Source organism: Lissotriton helveticus, chromosome 3_1, assembly GCF_964261635.1.
Source record: "Lissotriton helveticus chromosome 3_1, aLisHel1.1, whole genome shotgun sequence".
NCBI lineage: Eukaryota > Metazoa > Chordata > Amphibia > Caudata > Salamandridae > Lissotriton > Lissotriton helveticus.
In genome coordinates, this window is record NC_136061.1 from 1528605603 (window position 1) to 1528627596 (window position 21994).

Consider the following 21994-nt stretch of genomic DNA (forward strand, 5'->3'; position numbering starts at 1 on the left):
TTCATCCTGGACTCCTCCCTCTCCATGACCAGACAAGTAAACGCCGTCTCCTCGTCCTGCTTCAACATCCTGCGCATGCTACGTAAGATCTTCCGGTGGATCCCCACCGAGACGAGGAAGACGGTCACCCAGGCCCTCGTCACCAGCCGACTGGACTACGGCAACGCCCTCTACGCCGGAACCACCGCCAAGCTCCAGAAAAGACTCCAGCGGATCCAGAACGCCTCGGCCAGACTCATCCTCGACATCCCCCGACGCAGCCACATCTCCGGACACCTGAGAGACCTGCATTGGCTCCCGGTCAACAAGAGAATCACCTTCCGTCTCCTCACCCACGCGCACAAAGCCCTACACGACCAAGGCCCGAGCTACCTCAACAACCGGATCAACTTCTACACTCCCAAGCGCCTCCTCAGATCAACCAGCCACGCCCTCGCCGCCGTCCCCCGCATCCGAAGAGCGACAACAGGAGGAAGGTCCTTCTCCTACCTGGCCGCCAAGACCTGGAACTCACTCCCAACCGACCTGCGCCTGACCCAAGACCACCTCTCCTTCAGGAAGAAGCTCAAGACCTGGCTGTTCGAGCAGTAACGGCACCCCCCCCCCACCCCAGCGCCTTGAGACCCTACGGGTGAGTAGTGCGCTCTATAAATGACCTGATTGATTGATTGATTGAATGCTCGTGTGTGTGAGGCATCCTGTCTGCACATAGGTATGTATAGTGTGAACACAAGCATGGGCGTATCGCATCCAAATAAAGGCTTAGTGGTGAGTGCACATGTGAGAGAGAGAGAAAGAGCTACTAAAAATATTTGCAGCAGTCTGAAGACGATTGCACAATAGATGAATCGATAGAGTACAATATGGAATTCATCATTATATGTTGACATGTGTGAATTAATTGATACTTCACCCTCTGCGAGAGGGCAAGTGGATGGATGTGTGACTGTTCCACAAGAGCGTTTGAGTGCAGGTATGAATGCGCGCACATGCCTGTGAAAGAGAGCTTGTGCCACACTTCCTGTCAATATATATGACGCAAAAAAATCAGCAAAACCATGTTGCACAGCAGTCTGTGCTGTTGAGCAGTTCTAAAAAAAAAAAACATTGACAACGGCAATAGGTCTCGCATAAGCGAAACCTATTGGCTTTGCCAGAGCTTGTTTGAGCCCAACTATATGTGAATTGCTTTGCAGAACTAATTAAAGTACAAATTGTTCAAAACTTTTTTCACTAAATTTAAGCACAGTATGCACGCTCATATTTATCATTTGAGTGTACTAGCTAAAGCACTTTTATCCACACCACTTTACAAAATACATAAAGGCATAATGTAAGTAATTAGTGCAGAATTGATTGATAACATGTCATTATTAAGAAAAGAAGAAAGCAAAGGGAAGTGAAATGCATAGAGAAACAGAAAATGGGTGTGATGAACCAGCTGCATATTAATAGGAATGACTCCCTTACAAGGAGAAGCGTGGCTCAGTGGTTAGAGGCGGCAGACCCGGAAGCTGAGATCGACCGTGGACCAGGGTTCGATTCCCCGCCTCGGCAGGTCTCGGGCTCAAAAATTCCACGGACTCGACAATTCTCGCTCCGGTGCCTACTCGAATCACGGGGTCACACTCTGCAACTCTGGGCAATAGCTTGCTTAATCTCCACTACGGCCCCTCGTGGCGGGATGCCTGGCTTTCACCTTGTGGACACCCTGCCGGGGTTTCTCACAGGGGAATACCAGGACGGGTTCCCTAAGCAAGCGCCAGGATGCCCTTTGGGTGACAGGTTTGTGCTATATAAGTACACCTACATTTACATTTACACAAATACTGAGTTCACAAGGAGTTATTCCTCCATTTCTTTTCACCAAATGAAGGTGGGGTGAAGCGTCAAATCCTGAAAGCTGGAAACACAGGAAGAATGCCAGCAGATTAGAAGTTATACAGTAAAAATGCTAAAGGCCGGGAAGGCGCAAAGATAGAGAGGCTCAGAGTCAGCAACATGACAACAGTAGAAGTATCGAAGTAGTCTTGTTAGTTTCCAGAGTTAGGCCCATGTAGCGAAGCAGCCTATTTCTTACATTGTCCTCACAAATAACATTTTCAGCTGTGACTTTTTACAAATATTTGCTTGCGTGACAATGTTGGATTAGTTTCTCTGAAACTAAATATGTTTTCACATCTAGCTGCGCACAACATTATCACAACTCCCTCAACATCATGTGCAAGGTCTTGTTTTGCACTATGTACAAATGTCATCACTATCTTCATCCACGTGGCGACAGGACTATATACATATTGATAACACCGCTAATCTATGCGCACATCGCATGGCTGCTTTCTATTATTAAAGATGAGCATCCCGATAGATTAGCAGAGGAGACACTTCCGCTGACACCGAAGTTCTTTGCATGCTGAGACATCACCACGCGTAGGTCTGACATCTCGTGAGGGGTGTCCAGCTGGCCCTTCACGCTAACCCATCAGGGAATGAGATTGGATCGTACTCTTCAATCACCACAAGTTCCTCAAAGTGTGAGAGGAGTTAGACTTTATGCCAGAATATTTAAAAGCCAGGGAACTTAATGCAGTTCTCAAGCGCAGTGGGGCGGGTAGGGGGGTGGAGTAAGTCGACAGACTACTGAATAGCGAAACTAAATAAAAAATAATTAAAACCACTTAACTTGTGCTCTTTATATTTTAATTTTGTTTCCCAATTCAGTTGTCTGTAGACTTACTCATCCAATCCCTGCTCCACCACTCTTACCTGCACCGGTCGCCCCTGGCAGTACTAAATTGCACCATACAGCATAAGCGATAAACCCCTGCAAAATTCTTTGAGTGAGCAGCAGGCAGCCACACAGGGCCTCCGCAACCTGGCAAACTCCAGAATAAGGCCGGTAGAGTCCAGGGCACAAACCAGAAGTACTGGACATGAATGATGACAGGAAGACAGTGGAAATGGACATGATGGATGTTGGAACAGGAATGCCTGTGTATGCATTCAGGTATGTTCCCCTGCCCTGAGTGCCCGACTGCTTGTGAATCTGTCCTTTAATTTTGGCTTTAGTGTTACGCTAATCTACTGATGTGCCCGTGGTCTCGACCTGTCTCCGACAATGATAGATTCAGGACCTGGCTTGTGAGTGTGACCTGGAGGGGTGCACCAAGCACGTCCTCATAGAGATAGTAGACCTTTGTCCCTGTCCTGGGTTAAGCACGGAATTAATAGTGTGTTTTGTAATTGATTTGGGAATACAGTTTAAATGTATGAAGGGAGAACACCTCTAATGAAATGTTCAATTGTTCTGTGAGACTCAGAAACGTGCGCTGTCATCCAGTATGGGCGTTAAATCCATGTGTGCTGTCAGCATAGTATTAAGAGTGTGAGTGTACTGAAGCCAGTGCAATCCATATATTGGATGCCTCTGGTTTGACAGGGCACAAGTCGGGGGATGAGGACAGCTTCCCCAGACAGTGGAAGTGAATTGCCTGGACAGTGGCTGCAGGATGGTGATCCAGACACTTAAGTGAGGAGGATGGAGACAGGGCTATCTATAGAAATTCAGTGAAGACTTTGTACGCAGAGTGCTGCTGATTTGTTCTTCCTAATCACTGTCATTAGGTTGATGGTAGAAGGGAGGGGAGGGATTGCAGTTTCTGTTGTGCAGGGTGGCGACGTTCTATGTTCGGACTGCCTTTTTGTCTACACCTGACTAGTGTTCCGAAAGGCTGTTTACAGGCAGGTTTAAGAACCTCACACATTTCCGTGTTTTGCTTGGATACACCCCATTGCCATCTGCTGTGAGAAGCATCACTTTACACAAATATTGGGTCTGTTGTGCAGCCAGAGAAGGACACCTTAAAAGAGAACCAACCCAAACCCTTTCTGAAGGTTGAGTCAGTGGATCCACATCCCCTGTCTGGAAGATGTGTTTAAACTTGGGAACCAAACCACCTCACTTTGTTCCTGTTCGAAGTTCTTCACGACCAAGTAAGGGAGCGCTTCGTAGAGTACTTGAAGAATTGCTGTGTGACCAGGGTTGGTGTCTGCCTGACAGACAGCCTCCTAGAGGTGGGGGACATTACCTGAAGTCTGCACTTCCTGCTGGAGGAGCTGGGAATCTGCTCATTGCCTAGAAGCCTGACTGCCTTCTGAGACAGGGAAGAAGCATTCTTGGCCTTGCAGGAGACAATCCATGAGAAGAAGCTCAGCATGTTCCTGGTCTACAGAACAGCCAGAGAGAGCAGCTTCAGGAGAGACCTTTTGTGCAGTTGGTTTCCTGATCTGTCTCTGTGGTTCCAGTTGAGAACGGCACCAAAATACTATAGATGTTTCAATTTCCCCTGTTCCCCTCTGGCTGCTTTTGTTGGTGACGATTTGGTACTATTGCAGTGAAAAGCTACGATGTCGCTAACAGAGAACTAATAGGCCTAGGTAGGTTGCAATTTCCAGCAACATACATCTGCACCGGCCTGGAGATAGGCTGCAACTACTTTGAAGGGGGGGTACGTCTACAGTAGCCAGGAGGTGGGCTGCAATTGCCTTACTTCTGAGATCCGTCTTCCGTTGTACAGTGGTGAACTGTGTCTACCATGTCCTGGTCTCCACCTGCACAGGCCTGTTAATAGGTGCCAACTGCCTCGTCGTCGAAGCAGACCGCGCCAACAAGAAGTGGTCTGTAATCGTTGAAGAAGCCAGATCACTGCAAAAAGGTGTAATCAGGTTACTCATCTCTGTTTCAGGGAGGCTGCACAGGCTAAAGACGCTGGCAGTGACTGACCTCCCCTGCAAAAGCTACAGTAGCAGCATGTAAGTACGGTTGGTCCCCACCTACGGTCAGGAAAGAGGAACTGCAACGTACTTTTGCAAATGCAAGGAGTTAAGACTGTTTCTACCTGAAAGCATCACAGGGGTAAGAACAAAGTTAAATGATTGAACCTTTGAACTGGGGAATGTACTCTGCACATTAACCTAATTCAAGCCTGTGACTCTTCATTCCCACTGGATTGTGTGATATTTAGTTCTGCTGTCTGATTAAAAGCAATTTCTTTTCCAAAATGACATGTACCGGACTGGATCTAGAGTTAATGTGTCAGTTGATAGATGGTTGAGTTCTGAGGTTTTGCTCCCCACACTATGTTCATGAGAAGCCTGCGACCGACGGACCAAGTTACAGAGCCACAGTAGGACAGACCCCAGGACACCAGTGGCAAATGACCCCAACCAGCACGGTGGAGGCCCAGCATCTCATCTGTTCTGTGCTCCCCCAAACTGTGTCTAACACTGTAAATAGATATTAAGACAGTAACCCGCAAATCATCATACATATTTATGACATAATCCCGGATGCACAAGGCAGCACACATGGAAAAAGCAAAAACGAGGTAAAATAATGCATTTCTCCTCATTTCGCCAACTTAAGACCAGGTTTTATTTACCTGGTCTTAATTTTGGCGTTGCCTCTTATGTACACCACCATTGTACATAGAGGGCAGCATCAAAATAAATGGGTGTTGCTGTGGAATGCCCACTGCAAAACCCACTGCCCTCCCCTTTCACACTAACCATAGCGTGAAAGGGGGCCTTATTTACAAGGCAGCGTTAAGCCACGTTAAGTGGCTTAACGCTGCCTCGTAAATAAGATGCAGCCCTTATCACCACCACAACATCGATATAAAGCGATAGGGGTTTGTACATATGCCCCAGAGCATGTTAACCAAAAATGGTGACAGAAATCACAGTACTGGCACATACAGGCACCTGAATAAAGTTGCATATCAGGTGCGTTAAAAAGAACGGCCTGGTCTGGCCTTTGAAACAGCTTTAGCTGTGTACAGACTATTGTTTTTCTAGAAATTCCCACATAATGTACATGCAAAGGGGCTTTTGGTTAGCCGGCTTTCATCCATTGGTCAGTTAAATTGTCATTCACATTTACTTCCACCCCCTACAGCATGGATACTTGCAGACATTTTTCATGGGGCCAAAATGTTTGGACTGTGATGTGGCCGAGGGCCTCACTGATGCCACAGGGTGATGGTCTGGGACTGGGGAAGGATTGTCAGTAACATGGGTGTAGGGGAAGCAAAGCATATACATTTGGAGGCTGAATTGCACATTGTGAAACCAGAAAAACTGAGATTAATCCCAGCTTCAACGCTTGACCAAATAGTGTAACCATAGTAATTGTTTTATTTTGCTTTCCCTTCTTTTTCTTCATAATTACATATAAGAGAACCTTGAAAAACCTTCAGGGTGTGTGCTGTACAAAGCTTCCTCCAGTATATAATTTAACAAACTATAATGTTGTTCTTGTATAATAGGAACACAGGCCACTGAGTCCACATAACAACTGATTTACCTCTTAGCTCACTATTGCCATTGTTGTCAGGGTGGGGGGCCGAGGGTAGTTGAAGAATTAATATTTCTAAATTCATGTTTGAAAACTATTCCTTTAAAAAATACTCTGCAATGCACTGATATAATCTAATGTACTAAGGTAAAACAGTTCTGCGTGTTAATGAAATACACTTTTTGAATTTTGAAGAGACGTTATCATATTTTTACACTTATGCTGCAAGATATCTTTAAAAATGAAGGTGTTTCTTACGTTAAGCAGTGCAGGACACCCTACTTACTTTCTTTAACTTGACTTAACCTTTAAATACATGTTTGCCTGTTTATTTAACATCATTTTAATGTTTGTGCCGAGTTGAGTAAACAGCAGTCCAGTGCTCCTGTTGACCAGGGGACCGCATGTAAAGGTCAGGACGGCCCGCAGGCCTTACTTTGAGTATCAGTGCACCCGCATGTAAAGGTCAGGATGGCCCGCGAGCCTTACTTTGATTATCAGTGCACCCGCATGTAAAGGTCAGGATGGTCCGTGGGCCTTGCTTTGAGTATCAGTGCACTACAGCATACTGCTTTTGGTAGTGGTCCAGCCCACTTTCTCATTGGCTCACTTCACTTTGAGTGATTGCACAAAGTCTGTGTAGACTGTTGACATCCACCTAAACATAGTTCTTTCTCATCAGTGACAAGCTGGCTCAAAGTTTGCTTTTTCATTGTATTTATTTTTTATATTAACTTTTAAAACCTCTATTTGTTTTGCCTACAGTTCTGGGGCTAGTTAAGTGGTAATTTAATTGTGTCTGCTTGTTATTTCTCGACTACTAGACAGCGAATGTTCTGTCTGTTGCAAGACGTATTGTTTGCTGACAGTGGTCTTAGGGTCCGCCCATTACTTACCATTGATTGGCTTCATTGTCACTCTAATTTGCTTTCTTCTTATTCTTTCACTTGTTGGAACATTCCTTCCTTTTCTTGTGTTTGTCCATTCCCTTAAGCATTGGTACATTACTGGTTAGCTTCCTTTGCTCCTTTTCAGGTGTTCCTTTTTTATGTTTAAACAATCCACAAAAGCGCCTTTATATTTCCAGCTGTCTCCATAGTGTGCTCCCCCCCCCTTCGCTCTGTGTTTTGCTCTCTCTCTTGTTTGTGTGCGGCTCCCATTGCTCTCTTTCCCATTTTCTTTTTCCCCCCTCATGCTCTACGTTGCTCTCTCCTCGTTAGTTTGTTACCCTCTGACACATCCTTTGTGTTGCTTACCCCTCACCTACCCCTGTGTTGCTTCTGCCCTGCCCTCCGTGTTGTTTTTCTTTCCTCCTGTTACTTTCCCTCACCCATGTCCTCTTTGATTCTGCCCCCTGCCCTCTGTATTGGGTAACCCCCTTCACATTGTTGTCTGTCACCTGTGGTTTCTCCTTCTGAGCTGGACTCCCATGGAAACTGAGGATATTTAGTCCTGTTTCACCATGAAGCAAATGACCCACACGACTTTTGGATCAACTTTGCCAAAGAACACATACTGCTGCTCCACTTCTAAAGAGGTACAGTGGCAGCAACAAACCCAGGACCTACACTCATGACCAGAAGTATCACAGTAGAGGAGGTGACACTAAAGTGCATGCCCCCCCCCCCCCCCGATTTTATTTTTTTTGAAAATATATTTTTATTGCAGATATTCTTTTACACATTTACGCCGGTCAACAGCTATACAATCATCGTTCATTATCGATGAGACAATGAAATTCGGATTACACAGCCATTTAGCCCACAACCCGGAGGTCGGGCGGCAATAATCAGAATTGTGGTGTGCGTGTGTACTACATAGTACCATGACCTTGTCCGGCCAACAAAGGATTCTTGCATCTGCTTTTCTTTTACTCCTAATGTCCCAACAGACAAACTAGAACTACCCCTGGGAGCTAACACTGAGTTATCTACCTTGCTATTCCATTCAGCTCCCCCCTCCCTCTCAGTACCCCCCCCCTCACGTAAATGATGGTGTGGGCGCTTACAGGGTCGTTTAATGTGTCTCCACTAAGTTATCAATGGGCTAGCAAAACTACGTGTTATATGTGATGATCACATGGATGTGAAACCTACTCCTCATCTTCTGTCAACTGTTGGTCCTTCAAAGATAGGACCAAGGCCTCCCATGACCGAGCCGCCTCCAGCGCTTTGTCATTACCTGAGCGGGTGGCCTGCCTGAGCCTCACCACACTTTCGCAACTTGCCCATTTGCAGAATTCTCTCCTCCACCGTCCAAACGACGGACCCTCGGCTGCCTTTCAATGCCAGGTAATTTCGCGTTTTGCCAGCAAAAGCCCTAAATCAATAAATTTGCTAGTTAACTTGGTCTTGGCCGTGTGTGGAAACCAGTGCAGCAAGCAGGCGGCCATGTCAAAATCGAATTGTCTGTCCGTGACCGCATTCAACAACTCCCCTACTTCCTCCCAGTAGCCCTCCATGCGTGGGCAATGCCATAGCATGTGTTCTAGCTCAACATCCTCTTCCCGACATCTCGGGCACGCCACGTCCCGGACCTGGAAGTACTTCCGGATCTTCCCCGGTGTTAGATAGGCCCTATGCAACACAAAGTACTGGATTAGTTGGAAACGAGCGTTTCTACTGCCTTCCATGCTGGTTTAAGGATTTGTGCCCAAGTAGCATCCGGTATTGGCCGACCTATGCTGTCTTCCCATTTCGCTTTAAGAGCATCTAAGGGACGCATGCCCTCCCGGAGCAGCCGGGATTGGAGGCAGGTCACCGCCTTAACTGTACCCGCCGCCATCACAGTATACTGGCAAGCAAGGGTCATCACCGGTTTCATTTTCCCCGTTTTCCAGTGCTTTTGGATTGCGGTGGTGACCGCAGCATGAAGCAAGAAGTCCCCCTCTGGGAGCCCATACATTTCTTGCAGCATCGGGAAGGGCACCAGCTCCTGGTTCACATACAGGTCTCCCACTACCTGGACACCCATCCGCTCCCAATTCGCCAGCGGGGTCCAGTCCCCACCATGCGACTGCGCTGTCAGCATGCCCAGGAGGATCTCCGGTGCATACGGGCGAGGAGTCCCTGCTTTTCGCTGCGTCCTGTTCCAGCAAAGTCTCAGGGTCCGTTCTTCCCCTGTCAAGTCTCGCAGGTCGAGCTTTTGCTGCAGAACTATATAGGCCTGCACATGACGTGGGATTCCTTTTCCCCAGCCTTGTTCCGGGCCCCGATATTCCTGTGCTATGTTTTGCGTTAAAACCTGCATTTGGGCCGCCAGATAATAGAGTTCAAAGTCCGGCACTGCCAGGCCACCTTCCGATCCGGGTTTCATCAGCGTTGCCAGGGCTATTCGTCGTCTACCGCTGCCCCAGATGAAACTCCCTATCAGCGATCTTAGTTCCTTAAAGATTCTCGGTGGGAGCCAGATCAGCAGTGTACGGATATAATATAGGAGCCTGGGGAGGCCACCATCTTAAGCAATGCCACTCTGCCCATTACCGACAGAGGAAGCATCGCCCAGAACTCCATACAGTTTTTCAAAGCTCTAATACACCGGCCTATGTTACCCTCGAGCAAATCTTGGTCCGTATGATAAATCCGGACCCCTAAATAGGTGATGCACGCCGATTCCCACTTGATGTTTCCCAGCGCAGCAGGTGGAGATAGATTTCGTCTCGTTGGGAAGAGGCATGTCTTGGGCCAGTTCACCCGAAGACCGGAGACCCTCCCAAAACTGGACAGCATAGTAGTCGCTCCCTGTAGATCTACATCGACCTCCCGAAGGAAGAGGAGCAGATCATCAGCATACAGAGAGATGTAGTGTGGGCTACCCCGATGCATCAGTCCATTATATAACCGCCCCAGCCTCGCCTGTGCTGCCATGGGTTCGATCGCCAGTGCAAACAACAGGAGTGACAGCGAGCACCCCTGTCTCGTGCCTCTCAGGATTGGATATTGACCAGAGATCACCTCGCCCAGTTTCACCCTTGCCGCGGCCGAAGAGTACAACACCTTCGTCCAGTTCACGAATCTGTCACCCAGTCCGAATCTGTCCTGAACTCTGCAGAGGAAGGCCCATTCCAGGCTGTCAAACGCCTTCTCTATAGCCACAGAGAGCACCGCCGCAGAGCTCTCATCGGCCTGATTTTCTGCCAGAACTCTGAGAAAGCGGCGAATGTTCGTAGCCGTGCATCTCATGGGAATAAAGTCCGCCTGGTCCATGTGAACCAGCGACGTCATGTGCGGCAGTAACCGGGTCGCCAGTATGCGGCTCAAGATTTTGTAATCCACCGACAGCATGGATAAAGGCCGATATGAGGCCACGTCCACCGCTGGGCATCCCGGTTTCAGAAGGGGAATTATCAAGGCCTCACGCATCGAACCTGGGAGGCGACCCTCCGCCCCCGCCTCCTGATAAACCTCTAATAAGGCGGGAGCCAGTTTATCAATGTATTGAGCGTAGAATTCAACGGGCAGCCCATCAGGTCCCGGCATCTTGTTCCGGGCCATGTGTTTAAGTGCCCGACGTACTTCAGCCAAAGTGATATCCTGTCCCAACCTGTCAGCGTCTTCCTCCTCTAACCGCGGCAGGCAGGTTCCCTCTAAATACTCCTCTATGTCCTCTTCCGCTTCCCCTCTCCTACTACTATATAGAGCTTCGTAATAAGTAGCAAGTCGAGATAACACCATCTCCTGTGAGTGGGTCAGGGTGCCCCCCCCCTCCCCTCTGATGTGTATCACCAGCTGTGCTCGTGTCCCACAGGAGATGCTGGAGAGTGAGTGCCACAGAATAGCAAAACGATCCCTCTTTCCTTTTGCTATGCAAGTTTTAGATCTGACTCCAAGGTTTCCACAGTTTTACAATATTACAATCTTAGGTCTTGCCTATCAAACAGCTTGTAGCTGTGTGTAGACAAAAGCCTATGCAGTGAGGTTCCCGTCTCTAAAGTAGGCATTGCATAAGTGATTATGGACAGGACTTAAAACATGTGAACTACCATCCCGTGCTTTACACAGCCTGCTGCTTAACCAGCTTTTAGTTGCCACGTTGTGAGTTTTCTGCTATTGCATCCATACATCTCACACCAAAAAAAGTTCCAAAACGAGCCAGACACATTGGCTTTGCGACTCATTGTTAGCAGTTTGATATAACTGAGTAACAACAATGATTTTGTTGTAAAAAGGTAACACTGATAATTACAAATGATACACAGGTGACTATAATAATGTAAATACTGGAGAGAGGCCAAGAATTAAACAAGCATGTAATAGGAATACTCTTCGGGCCCGCTAACTCACAACGCCTTCAGCCTCAGTTTCAGAACTCTCAGTTGCTCCGCATTATGAACACTCCCCACAACCAGAACTGACACAGACCCCTGAAATGCAATCCAGCTCACATACTTTACAAGCATTGGAAAACCCAATAGCTCAGCCTTTTAGCGCCGGGACCTTTTGGCTTTGCCAATACTTAGCACATACCTATTCTAATACAAAATTGCACTACAGCAAAGATAGTTTACAAATGTTAACAAATTCAAAGTCTTTACTAATGTAAAATATGCAATGTAATGTATATACATCGCATATTTTACATTGCTAAAATCCTTGGCAAAGCCAATAGGTCCCAAATATGACACCTATTGCCTTTGCCAATGTTTGTTATTTAAAGTTGTTCCTGTAAAGTATTCATAGATCTCAAGACTGCTCTTCTCACACTCAACAGGGGTATACTAGATAAGGCATTCTGGAAAACATATCTCACGGGCCAGCAGCCGCTAGACTTGGGTTGGAGCTCTTGCTGAAAAGGAGAGAGAGAGAGACAGGTCTGCTGAAGGAGTGGGGCAGGAGGATATCCCCTTAAGTCTGTGAGGAGAGGGGGGTCCCAGGACAAAGTGTGCTGTGCTGTGTGCGGCTTGGAGAAACACTGCAGGCCCAGCAGTTGAGCAGTCTGTCTTCTACTGAAAGTTTGTGGCCTGGAGCCAAGGCTGTAAACAAAACGTATTTTAGACAACGTACTTGTTCTTAAAAGAGCTGCTTGGAAAGTTTGTTTGGGCACTTGGTAAAAATCAATTCTCCACTTACCTCTAGAGGCTTTTTGGGGGCAAAATTATAGGTAGTAATGAGATTCGTTCAGATACACAAAAAATTAACATTTGTGTTTTTGCACCTCTCCTGGGGTTCCTATTTTTGCATGAGCTAATATATACATGTATTTATGCTCATGCAAAAGTGGAATTCATAAATGAGGAACATGGTTCCCAGGCCTACATCTGTAAACACTTGTGAGTTCCTGAAAGTTGTAAATCTCCACCAGTGCAAGCACATGGATCTACTATGGTTGCATTTTTGTGGCTTTCTTTTCAGAATTGGGGCCATAATTTATTTACATGATGCTCATAACGTTGCCCTTCAAGGTATTCTCCAGCATTAAACTTAAAAGATATATATTGGTATGTGTCAGGCAGATTTGACTAAATGACACCTAAAAGACATTGTTATTTAAAGGTGGACAATTGTTTCGCAAAACGTTTTTTCTCCAAGTTTCAATTTTTTTTGTGCGGTTTCTTTCTAAAGGGAATATTCTCTAATGTTGCTTTCATGCTTGTGCATGTATTTGTATAAATCGGGGAGCATTTGAACTTTTATAAATGCCCTCAAATTGTTACAAAAGGGGGTGGTGATGGACGGAGCATCAGAACCAATCAAACACTCACACCCAGTTAAAAGATCTGGGTTTGATCCATCACCATTCTTTAGCCCACTCTGCCACCCCAGTTCAGACATGGCTATATGCAAATCAGTCTGACCCTGTGCCTCATGGGAACAGTCCAGCCCGAACTGCCAAGCCATGCCTTCCCTGGACCGGAAACAAGCTTCCGAGGACCGGTTTCTGGCATTCCAGCCGTCTTCAGCCCGGCTTGCTTGAATCCAGTGGCAAAGTGAGCAAGGGACTCACGTCTGAGCATACCCTGCCACACTTATGGCGGCCAAAGCGGTACAAAAGGGGGTGGTGATGGACGGAGCATCAGAACCAATCAAACACTCACACCCAGTCAAAAGATCTGGGTTTGATCCATCACCATTCTTTAGCCCACTCTGCCACCCCAGTTCAGACATGGCTATATGCAAATCAGTCTGACCCTGTGCCTCATGGGAACAGTCCAGCCCGAACTGCCAAGCCATGCCTTCCCTGGACCGGAAACAAGCTTCCGAGGACCGGTTTCTGGCATTCCAGCCGTCTTCAGCCCGGCTTGCTTGAATCCAGTGGCAAAGTGAGCAAGGGACTCACGTCTGAGCATACCCTGCCACACTTATGGCGGCCAAAGTGATACAAAAGGGGGTGGTGATGGACGGAGCATCAGAACCAATCAAACAGTCACACCCAGTCAAAAGATCTGGGTTTGATCCATCACCATTCTTTAGCCCACTCTGCCACCCCAGTTCAGACATGGCTATATGCAAATCAGTCTGACCCTGTGCCTCTTGGGAACTGTCCAGCCCGAACTGCCAAGCCATGCCTTCCCTGGACCGGAAACAAGCTTCCGAGGACCGGTTTCTGGCATTCCAGCCGTCTTCAGCCCGGCTTGCTTGAATCCAGTGGCAAAGTGAGCAAGGGACTCACGTCCGAGCATACCCTGCCACACTTATGGCGGCCAAAGCTGTACAAAAGGGGGTGGTGATGGACGGAGCATCAGAACCATCACCACCCCCTTTTGTACCTCAAATTGTAGCACGCCCACATATTTTTATACTAGAACCAGTTCGGTTCAGTTTATAACTTTATTCGGATATACATCATATCCATAAAAGTACAATAGCAATATTGGTAACAGGAGAAAAGTAACAATATAAACAAATAAATAACAATTTATAAAACACAGTATGATACAATCAAGGCTAAAACAATAGATCTATTAGCAGCAATTACATTGTCCCGTCCATTCCATTAAGGGAGGAAAGGACAATAAAACCATTAGCAGCAATTATAAAATATGTCCTTCAGTGCATGTGGGGCTCAGGGTGCTAGCATTGACTTACGTGCCCGGGTGGCAACCCTCAAAAAAGTGCTGGGGCGAAAAACGAGCTCTACATTGCTCAAAGACAACATACTCGAGTAGGCAAACTCCAAACTAACCGGCCTGCTCTTTTTAAAAAATGGCTGGAGAAACCCCTTACTGTACTTTGCATAGTATTTGCAGAAAAACAAAAAATTAATAATAGATTGGCCACTTATCCCGTCGCATGGGCACGGTAGTAAAGCGAGTTGCGGGTTATAGCCAAAAGGAAAACATAATGCAAATTTAATTGTCCCTGCTCTGAGATGGAATAAGAGGCTCCTGTCCCAATTACTCATCGATAACAATAAATAATCTGGTAAGGGGAGACAACACCGCTCACGGGACATGTAATCAAAAACGAGTGATTTCTTTGAATCTAGCACCAGTCTATCTTGGGTACATAGTGAGTAAAGGGCACTTCTTAGTTCTTTCTTGTCCAAGGTTTCTGTCTCTCTGGGGTTTATAAAGATACTGCCTCTATTGACACTGCATAGGCTCTGATAAACTCCAGAGAGCCAGGGGATACCCATCCCTTTGTCACACTTCATGCAGTCTTTGATAATATATTTAGTTAGAATGGCTGCCTCGTTCTACTAGAACCACTATCAGTAATGCAGGTAGAGCTCACTTGATTTCATTGGAGTTCTCAACCTGTTAACAAAGAGTTAGCATCAATGAATAAAATATAAAAAAATTAAAACTCTTGCATATGTATACAAATAACAAACCTCCTTCATAGAACCATACTAGGAAACTGCAAACTGGCAGCCACAGGGTTGTGCAGAAAGGGACTGGACTTACTGGCCCAGAAAACAAAACAAACATGAGAACTTGTCCTGGACACAAATTTGTCCTTGGCATCATTGGAATTCCACAGCCTTGTTGTAAGTCCAGAATTCTTTACAGATCTCTGCTCTGGCTTTTTAGGTATTCGATTTCTCTCATGGGAACTGAGCCACAGCTTACACCAAGAGTGTGGCCCCTGTTCCCCAGGTATCAGTCAGTCTATTCTCAGGCAGCCTTTAGATAGTTTGAGGTTAGCCAATGGGTCCCTGACTTGCTAACAGTACTAGAGATAGCTAGCATGATTTAGCTGCTCATTTGGAGCACTGTTTACCATTCTTTTTTTGGTTGTATGTGCTGCCTTGATGTCCGCTTACGCTGGCAAGTGCCCTCTCTGCGGAGTGTGCTGCCATGTCGTAGAGAGTATCCTGGTTGGTATTTGATTCTCTCTTTTGTGAGTGCTACACTGAAGTGTACTGCTATGGTCATGGCAGCTTTATCGCTTTGTACAGCTTTTCATGGTACACCTTTGTCTTGGTTGTGCTTGTTTTTTCAATTTCCACATATTTCTCCACTTCTGCCTGGGCATATTATCAGGGCACGTGAATGTGGAATTAAGAATAATACATCTATACCTATGCATATGTACATGATATAGTGGTAGTTGATATTCTAGAGGCGATGGTTTTGTAGCTCGATATGAAAGCCTCAGTATCCTCGTCGTGCGCCTCTCATGAGAAGAGGGAATTTAATGGTTTATGTGGGTGTGTGATTACTGTGTGTGAGTATCTAACGGTGTTGTACAGGTGTTTGAAGGTGGATATGTTGCTGTCTGATTGTGTTGTGTTGGCATTTGATGATGGATGGTGTCACTTTAGGCTTAAGTGGCAGATCAGGAAGATGTGAAAAATACTAACAAGAAGATCCAGTCTAGGTCTTGTCACAGGAGTTGAAAGAAGAAAGGAGCAAGCACAAGAAAAGAATGTGCATAGGGGTCTCAGGGAGATAATGCACAGGACATTCCATAAGACGAGTGCCTGGCAAAAGTATGTTGGAGTTTGGGCATTTTATGGTGGGTGTCCTAAGTTTGTGTGAGTGTATGGTGGGTGTTTGTCTGATGTGTGTATGCATCAGTCTGGTTGGTGTGTGGCTATCTAAAAGGGGGATCTTACTGTAGCTATCTGGTCATCTGAGGGTGCAGGGTGTCTAGTGCTGAGTGTGTGTGTCTCTTGCTGCATGTGTGGCTGTGCAATGTTGCCTGTGTTTCGGCATGCTCCGGTTTCTGTTTGCATGCCTTTGAGTCTTATGTGTGAGGGTGCTTGACAGTCGTTGTATGGAGGCATCTAACAGTGTGTGTGTGTGTGTGTGTATATATATATATATATATATATGTATGTATATATATAAGTGTGTATGTATGCAAAAAAGAAGCAGAAAACTGGGTAGTTCCCAAGTTTAGGTGGAAAGCATCGCCTGTGTAGAGCACCCCACAACACCAGCGACGCTCTCAACCTGCTCACCTCAAATGTCTGTTTTTCTAGCAAAGCTCTTAAGCATAGGATTAGCACAGATCTCTCCATGCCGAGTTACACACTAAGCCTGAAAGGTTATTGTTTTGATATACCTATAATTGCTAATTAACTGCCATGTTCATGTGATGGCAGGTCTGTACAATGCACGTTGCGCTGTATGTTTTTTTGTAAGTTTTATTCATCATGAAGAGAATTGTACATTTTACCTCTTCTAAAACAGGACAATAGCAAATATGGTAGGGCTGCTCTAGCATTTCTGCAGTCGCGGTCAATGGTGAGGATTTGCTTTTTAACTGCAACTTTGATTCGGCGTGCCGTACGGCAGAGGGCATCGGTTATTTATATGTATTTTAAATCCGTAACGCATTTACATGTTTTATACTATCGGCTATATGATTTCTTTTATGATCATATGAGGATCGAATAAAGATTGTGGGTGGTGATATACCTTTATATAATTACATATTTGTCCTGATATACCACTAGCAGATGGTCTAATCCATGTTGATGTAGAATTGGCTCAAGCCATACAACGTAATATATTTTTTTCCTTTTTCTTATGCACTGCTTCTGCGCGTGTCCTGATTTTGTGGTGAAATACTTTGTTGAAGTTCTGCAGAGGGGTATTGTGGGTCCATTTTTCACTAAGGCAGTGGCAGCCGGCACAGATAGAGTGGTGGGCGGGTGGAGGGGACGTAGGGGGGCAGAGAGGGTGTGGGGGGAGTGCACGGGGTGTTTAATAGTAATATTTTTTTTTTTAAAGATTTACCTGGTGCTGCCAGCTGGCTCTCGCTTCTCTGCTTCCAGATTCTGGCATCACAGGCGCCCTGTCCAAACCCTGCGCTGCTCTCAAGCATGAAAGCAGCATGGGGATTGGCCTGAGTGGGCTGGATTAGCACTAACTCAGGCACAGGGAATCTGTGTTCTTTCTCCATTGCCCTGATGGACATTACTCCATCCCCAAAAGTTTAAAACAAGCCCATTGTTCCTTGTTTATTGTCATAATCTCTCCTTTCCGACTGACCCTCCCCTTCCACTGTTGAAGTCTTCTGCCTGCCTCTTGCACTTTCCATCTGCTCCATCGGTCTTCTGATTCCCTACTGGCCTATCCCCACACACGCCATGTCCTCAGTCACCTATCTCCAGACACACACCAGGTCCTCAGTCACCTATCTCCACACACTATGTCCTCAGGGATGTATGTCGTTATAACGCATGCTTTTTCCACGCATGCCTTTACAACGCAGGTTTTACAATGCAAGTCGTTACAACGACTTGCGTTGGGGGGCGCTGGATAGTGAATAGTTTAATTTACTATTCCAACTACAGTCCCCGTGGATAGTAGGGAAGGTTTTGGATAGTAAATTAAACTATTCCCTATCCTACAGCGCCCTCCAGCGCAAGTCGTTGTAACGACTTGTGTTGTAATTCCTGCGTTGTAAAGGTACTGCGTGGAAAAAGTTTCGTTGTAAAGGATGTTTCCCGTCCTCAGTCACCTATCTCCACACACGCTACATCCTCAGTCACCTATTTCCACACACGCTACATCCTCAGTCACCTATTTCCACACACGCTACATCCTCAGTCACCTATCTCCACACATGCTACGTCCTCAGTCACCTATCTCCACACACGCTACATCCTCAGTCACCTATCTCCACACATGCTATGTCCTCAGTCACCTATCTCCACACATGCTATGTCCTCAGTCACCTATCTCCTCACACGCTACATCCTCAGTCACCTATCTCCACACATGCTATGTCCTCAGTCACCTATCTCCTCACACGCTATGTCCTCAGTCACCTATCTCCACACATGCTATGTCCTCAGTCACCTATCTCCACACACGCTATGTCCTCAGTCACCTATCTCCACACACGCTACATCCTCAGTCACCTATCTCCACACACGCTATGTCCTGTCACCTATCTCCACACACGCTACGTCCTCACTCACCTATCTCCACACAGGCTACATCTTCAGTCACCTATCTCCACACACACTATGTCCTCCGTCACCTATCTCCACACACGCTATGTCCTCAGTCACCTATCTCCAAACATGCTATGTCCTCAGTCACCTATCTCCACACACGCTATGTCCTCAGTCACCTATCTCCACACATGCTATGTCCTCAGTCACCTATCTCCACACACGCTATGTCCTCAGTCACCTATCTCCACACATGCTATGTCCTCAGTCACCTATTCCCACACATGCCATGTCCTCAGTCACCCCTCCTGATAGATCTGCCCCTCTTTTCCATCCTCTATGTCCCCGCCTCCTCCTCTGCTCACTTTCTTACACTCCTGCCCTGCTTCTGTTGACCTCCTTTTTCTCTCTGTGGTTGCCCAGGTGTGACTGGCAAGGTTTTGATCTCGGTGCCAGATGAGGTGGAGGTGAAGGAAGGAGGCACTGCCCGCATCGACTGCAGTTTCAACATCTCGGAGCCATCCAACTACACGTACCAGCACTGGTTCTTTGTAAGTAAAGGAAGTGTGTGGGGGCAGAAGAAATGTGGAGGGAAGGAATACTACTGCCACTGGTCAGTGTGAGTATTGTGGGGCAGGTGAAGGGGATTGGCAGGAAAATACTGTCAATAGATGTATGTAGAGTAGTGAGGGAAAAGCCCATAGGAAAGGGGCAGAAAATGACTAGCACTGGTCAGAGTAAATTCTTTGAGGTTGGCACAGACAAAAAGGGCAGACAACTACTTCCACTTATTCTGAGTAAGTGCGGGCAGAAGGGGCCTCAGGGAAAGGATACAAAACTACTGCCACTGGCCTGTGTAAGTACTGTGGGATAGGCAGAGATATGGGGTAGAAAACCTCTATCACTAGATCGATGCAAAGACTGAGGGGGAGGAAAGGGCAGAAAACTACTGCCACATGTCTTACTAAGTACAGTGGGCTAGTAGAGGGCAGAACATAACTGCCAGCGAATCTGTGTCAGGTCTGAATTGGGCGAACGGAAGGGGCAGGGAACACTGGCACGGGTTCCAAGCCCTTGTAAGTCCGTGGGCGCTGAACGAGAAGTGGTGGAGGGACGGGTTCTGTGGGAGGACTGGGAGGAAACATCACAGACCTGGGGCACGGCACGCCCAAGTGCTGAGTGGAAAGTGGCATGAAAAATGCAGCAAGTGAGGGCTGCAGAGAGTGCTATAGTACTGTGCCAAGCACTGAACAGTGCCTAAAAGAAGCTTACCAGAAGTGGTAGGTAAGGCCTTTAGCTAAAGATAGAGAAACTAGTAAGCTGGTGAGTAATTTAACCAAACATTGAAGAGTCAGCCATCAACATTGAACATGGAAATGTGTGAGTCAAACATTCGGCAAAATACAGAAGAATTGGTCAATGGGTCAAGTAACTGACGGAAACTGATATACTGTTTTTAGAACTAAAGAGCCTACTGTGCCCACATTTTTCAGTTGCTCATATTATTGTCATCAGTTGAACCATCAAACTTTAACCTTTCTAGTCAGCCAAAAACAAACCAAGGCATCACTAGTTTGCTACACTTTATAAAGTGGGTATTCTGAGTTAAAGTTAACTTATGTGTGGCTATATTTCAAAATTGCAGCTTTGAGCGGGTAAATACAAGTGTATGCTACTAAACCTGAATATTTGATTTTTGGCTGCGCTTCTAATACAAGCTTGGGTGTGATTGGTGCCCTATTGTAGAGTAGGCGGCATGTGTGGGGGTCCATAATCCCTGATTACATCGAAGTAGTGCCTCTTGTAGGTTGGTGACCAAGGTTGATGGGGATTTTCAGGGAATCTCCTAAGTTTTCGGAAAGACATTTGACCTCTGGTGGATGTGAGAAGAATAGGCAATGATGAAAGGTGGGGCATTGGACAGGAGTTGAGCTGTGAGGGGCTGCAGGAAAAGATACAGAATTTAGAAAGTGCCCCCTGGAAGGCAATTGACTTCCTTATTCTTGTCTCTGCAGGAGAAAAATGGACGCACGAAGATCTCCTACATGGGCCCAGACATGGGTCCTGACAGCACATCCATACTGGACACTGAGTATAAGGATCGAATCACGGTCCTACCAAACTTCACGTTGGTCATCCGCGAGGTGACCGTACAAGACGAGCGGACCTTCGTCTGCCAGATTGGCGCTGGCGTGGTTGGCTTTGCAGAGGGCCGGACTGAGCTGCGGGTGTTCAGTAAGTTTCCTGGGGACATTTCATGGGGTCCCAGGTCTACAGTGGGTGCCAGGTCCACTCTCCAAGACACTGTTTCAGTTTCGGTTTATCAACAGTTTGATGTCATGCCTAAAAAGGCCCAACAAACAGTTCATATACACACATAACTCTTATCATAGACACTGAATGGTGATATCTAACAGTCCTTGGTTCTAAACAGCGTGGGCACTGCTGGAGAAAGTTCACATTGGCGGGGGGGGGGCTGTTAGTTTGGCAGGACACTGCAGGAGGAAGCTCACACTAGTGCAGGAGTAAAGCACTGACAGGGCACTGCAGGAGGAAACTCACACTGGTGGGGGAGTAAAGCATTGACAGGGCACTGCAGGAGGAAACTCACACTGGTGGGGGAGTAAAGCACTGACAGGGCACTGCAGGAGGAAACTCACACTGGTGGGGGAGTAAAGCACTGACAGGGCACTGCAGGAGGAAACTCACACTGGCTGGGGAGTAAAGCACTGACAGGGCACTGTAGGAAGAAGCTCACACTGGTGGGGGAGTAAAGCATTGACAGGGCACTGCAGGAGGAAACTCGCACTGGTGGGGGAGTAAAGCACTGACAGGGCACTGCAGGAATAAGCTCACACTGGTGGGGGACTAAAGCACTGACAGGGCACTGCAGGAGGAAACTCAAACTAGTGGGGGAGTAAAGCATTGACAGGGCACTGCAGGAATAAGCTCACACTGGTGGGGGACTAAAGCACTGACAGGGCACTGCAGGAGGAAACTCAAACTAGTGGGGGAGTAAAGCATTGACAGGGCACTGCAGGAATAAGCTCACACTGGCGGGGGACTAAAGCACTGACAGGGCACTGCAGGAGGAAACTCACACTGGTGGGGAAGTAAAGCACTGACAGGGCACTGCAGGAATAAGCTCACACTGGCGGGGGACTAAAGCACTGACAGGGCACTGCAGGAGGAAACTCAAACTAGTGGGGGAGTAAAGCATTGACAGGGCACTGCAGGAATAAGCTCACACTGGCGGGGGACTAAAGCACTGACAGGGCACTGCAGGAGGAAACTCACACTGGTGGGGAAGTAAAGCACTGACAGGGCACTGCAGGAATAAGCTCA

The 21994-nt window shown here is 46.9% G+C and overlaps 1 protein-coding gene across 2 annotated transcripts in view; it reads left to right on the plus strand.

The window, feature by feature from the left end:
* MCAM (melanoma cell adhesion molecule) overlaps positions 1 to 21994 on the plus strand; it is a 233128-nt gene that overhangs the window by 104108 nt on the left and 107026 nt on the right. For both annotated transcript variants that reach the window (XM_078682178.1, XM_078682179.1), the window contains exons 2-3: positions 19073 to 19200; positions 20665 to 20884. In XM_078682178.1, coding sequence (XP_078538304.1) covers positions 19073 to 19200; positions 20665 to 20884 — 348 coding nt within the window. The remainder of the gene's footprint in view (positions 1 to 19072; positions 19201 to 20664; positions 20885 to 21994) is intronic.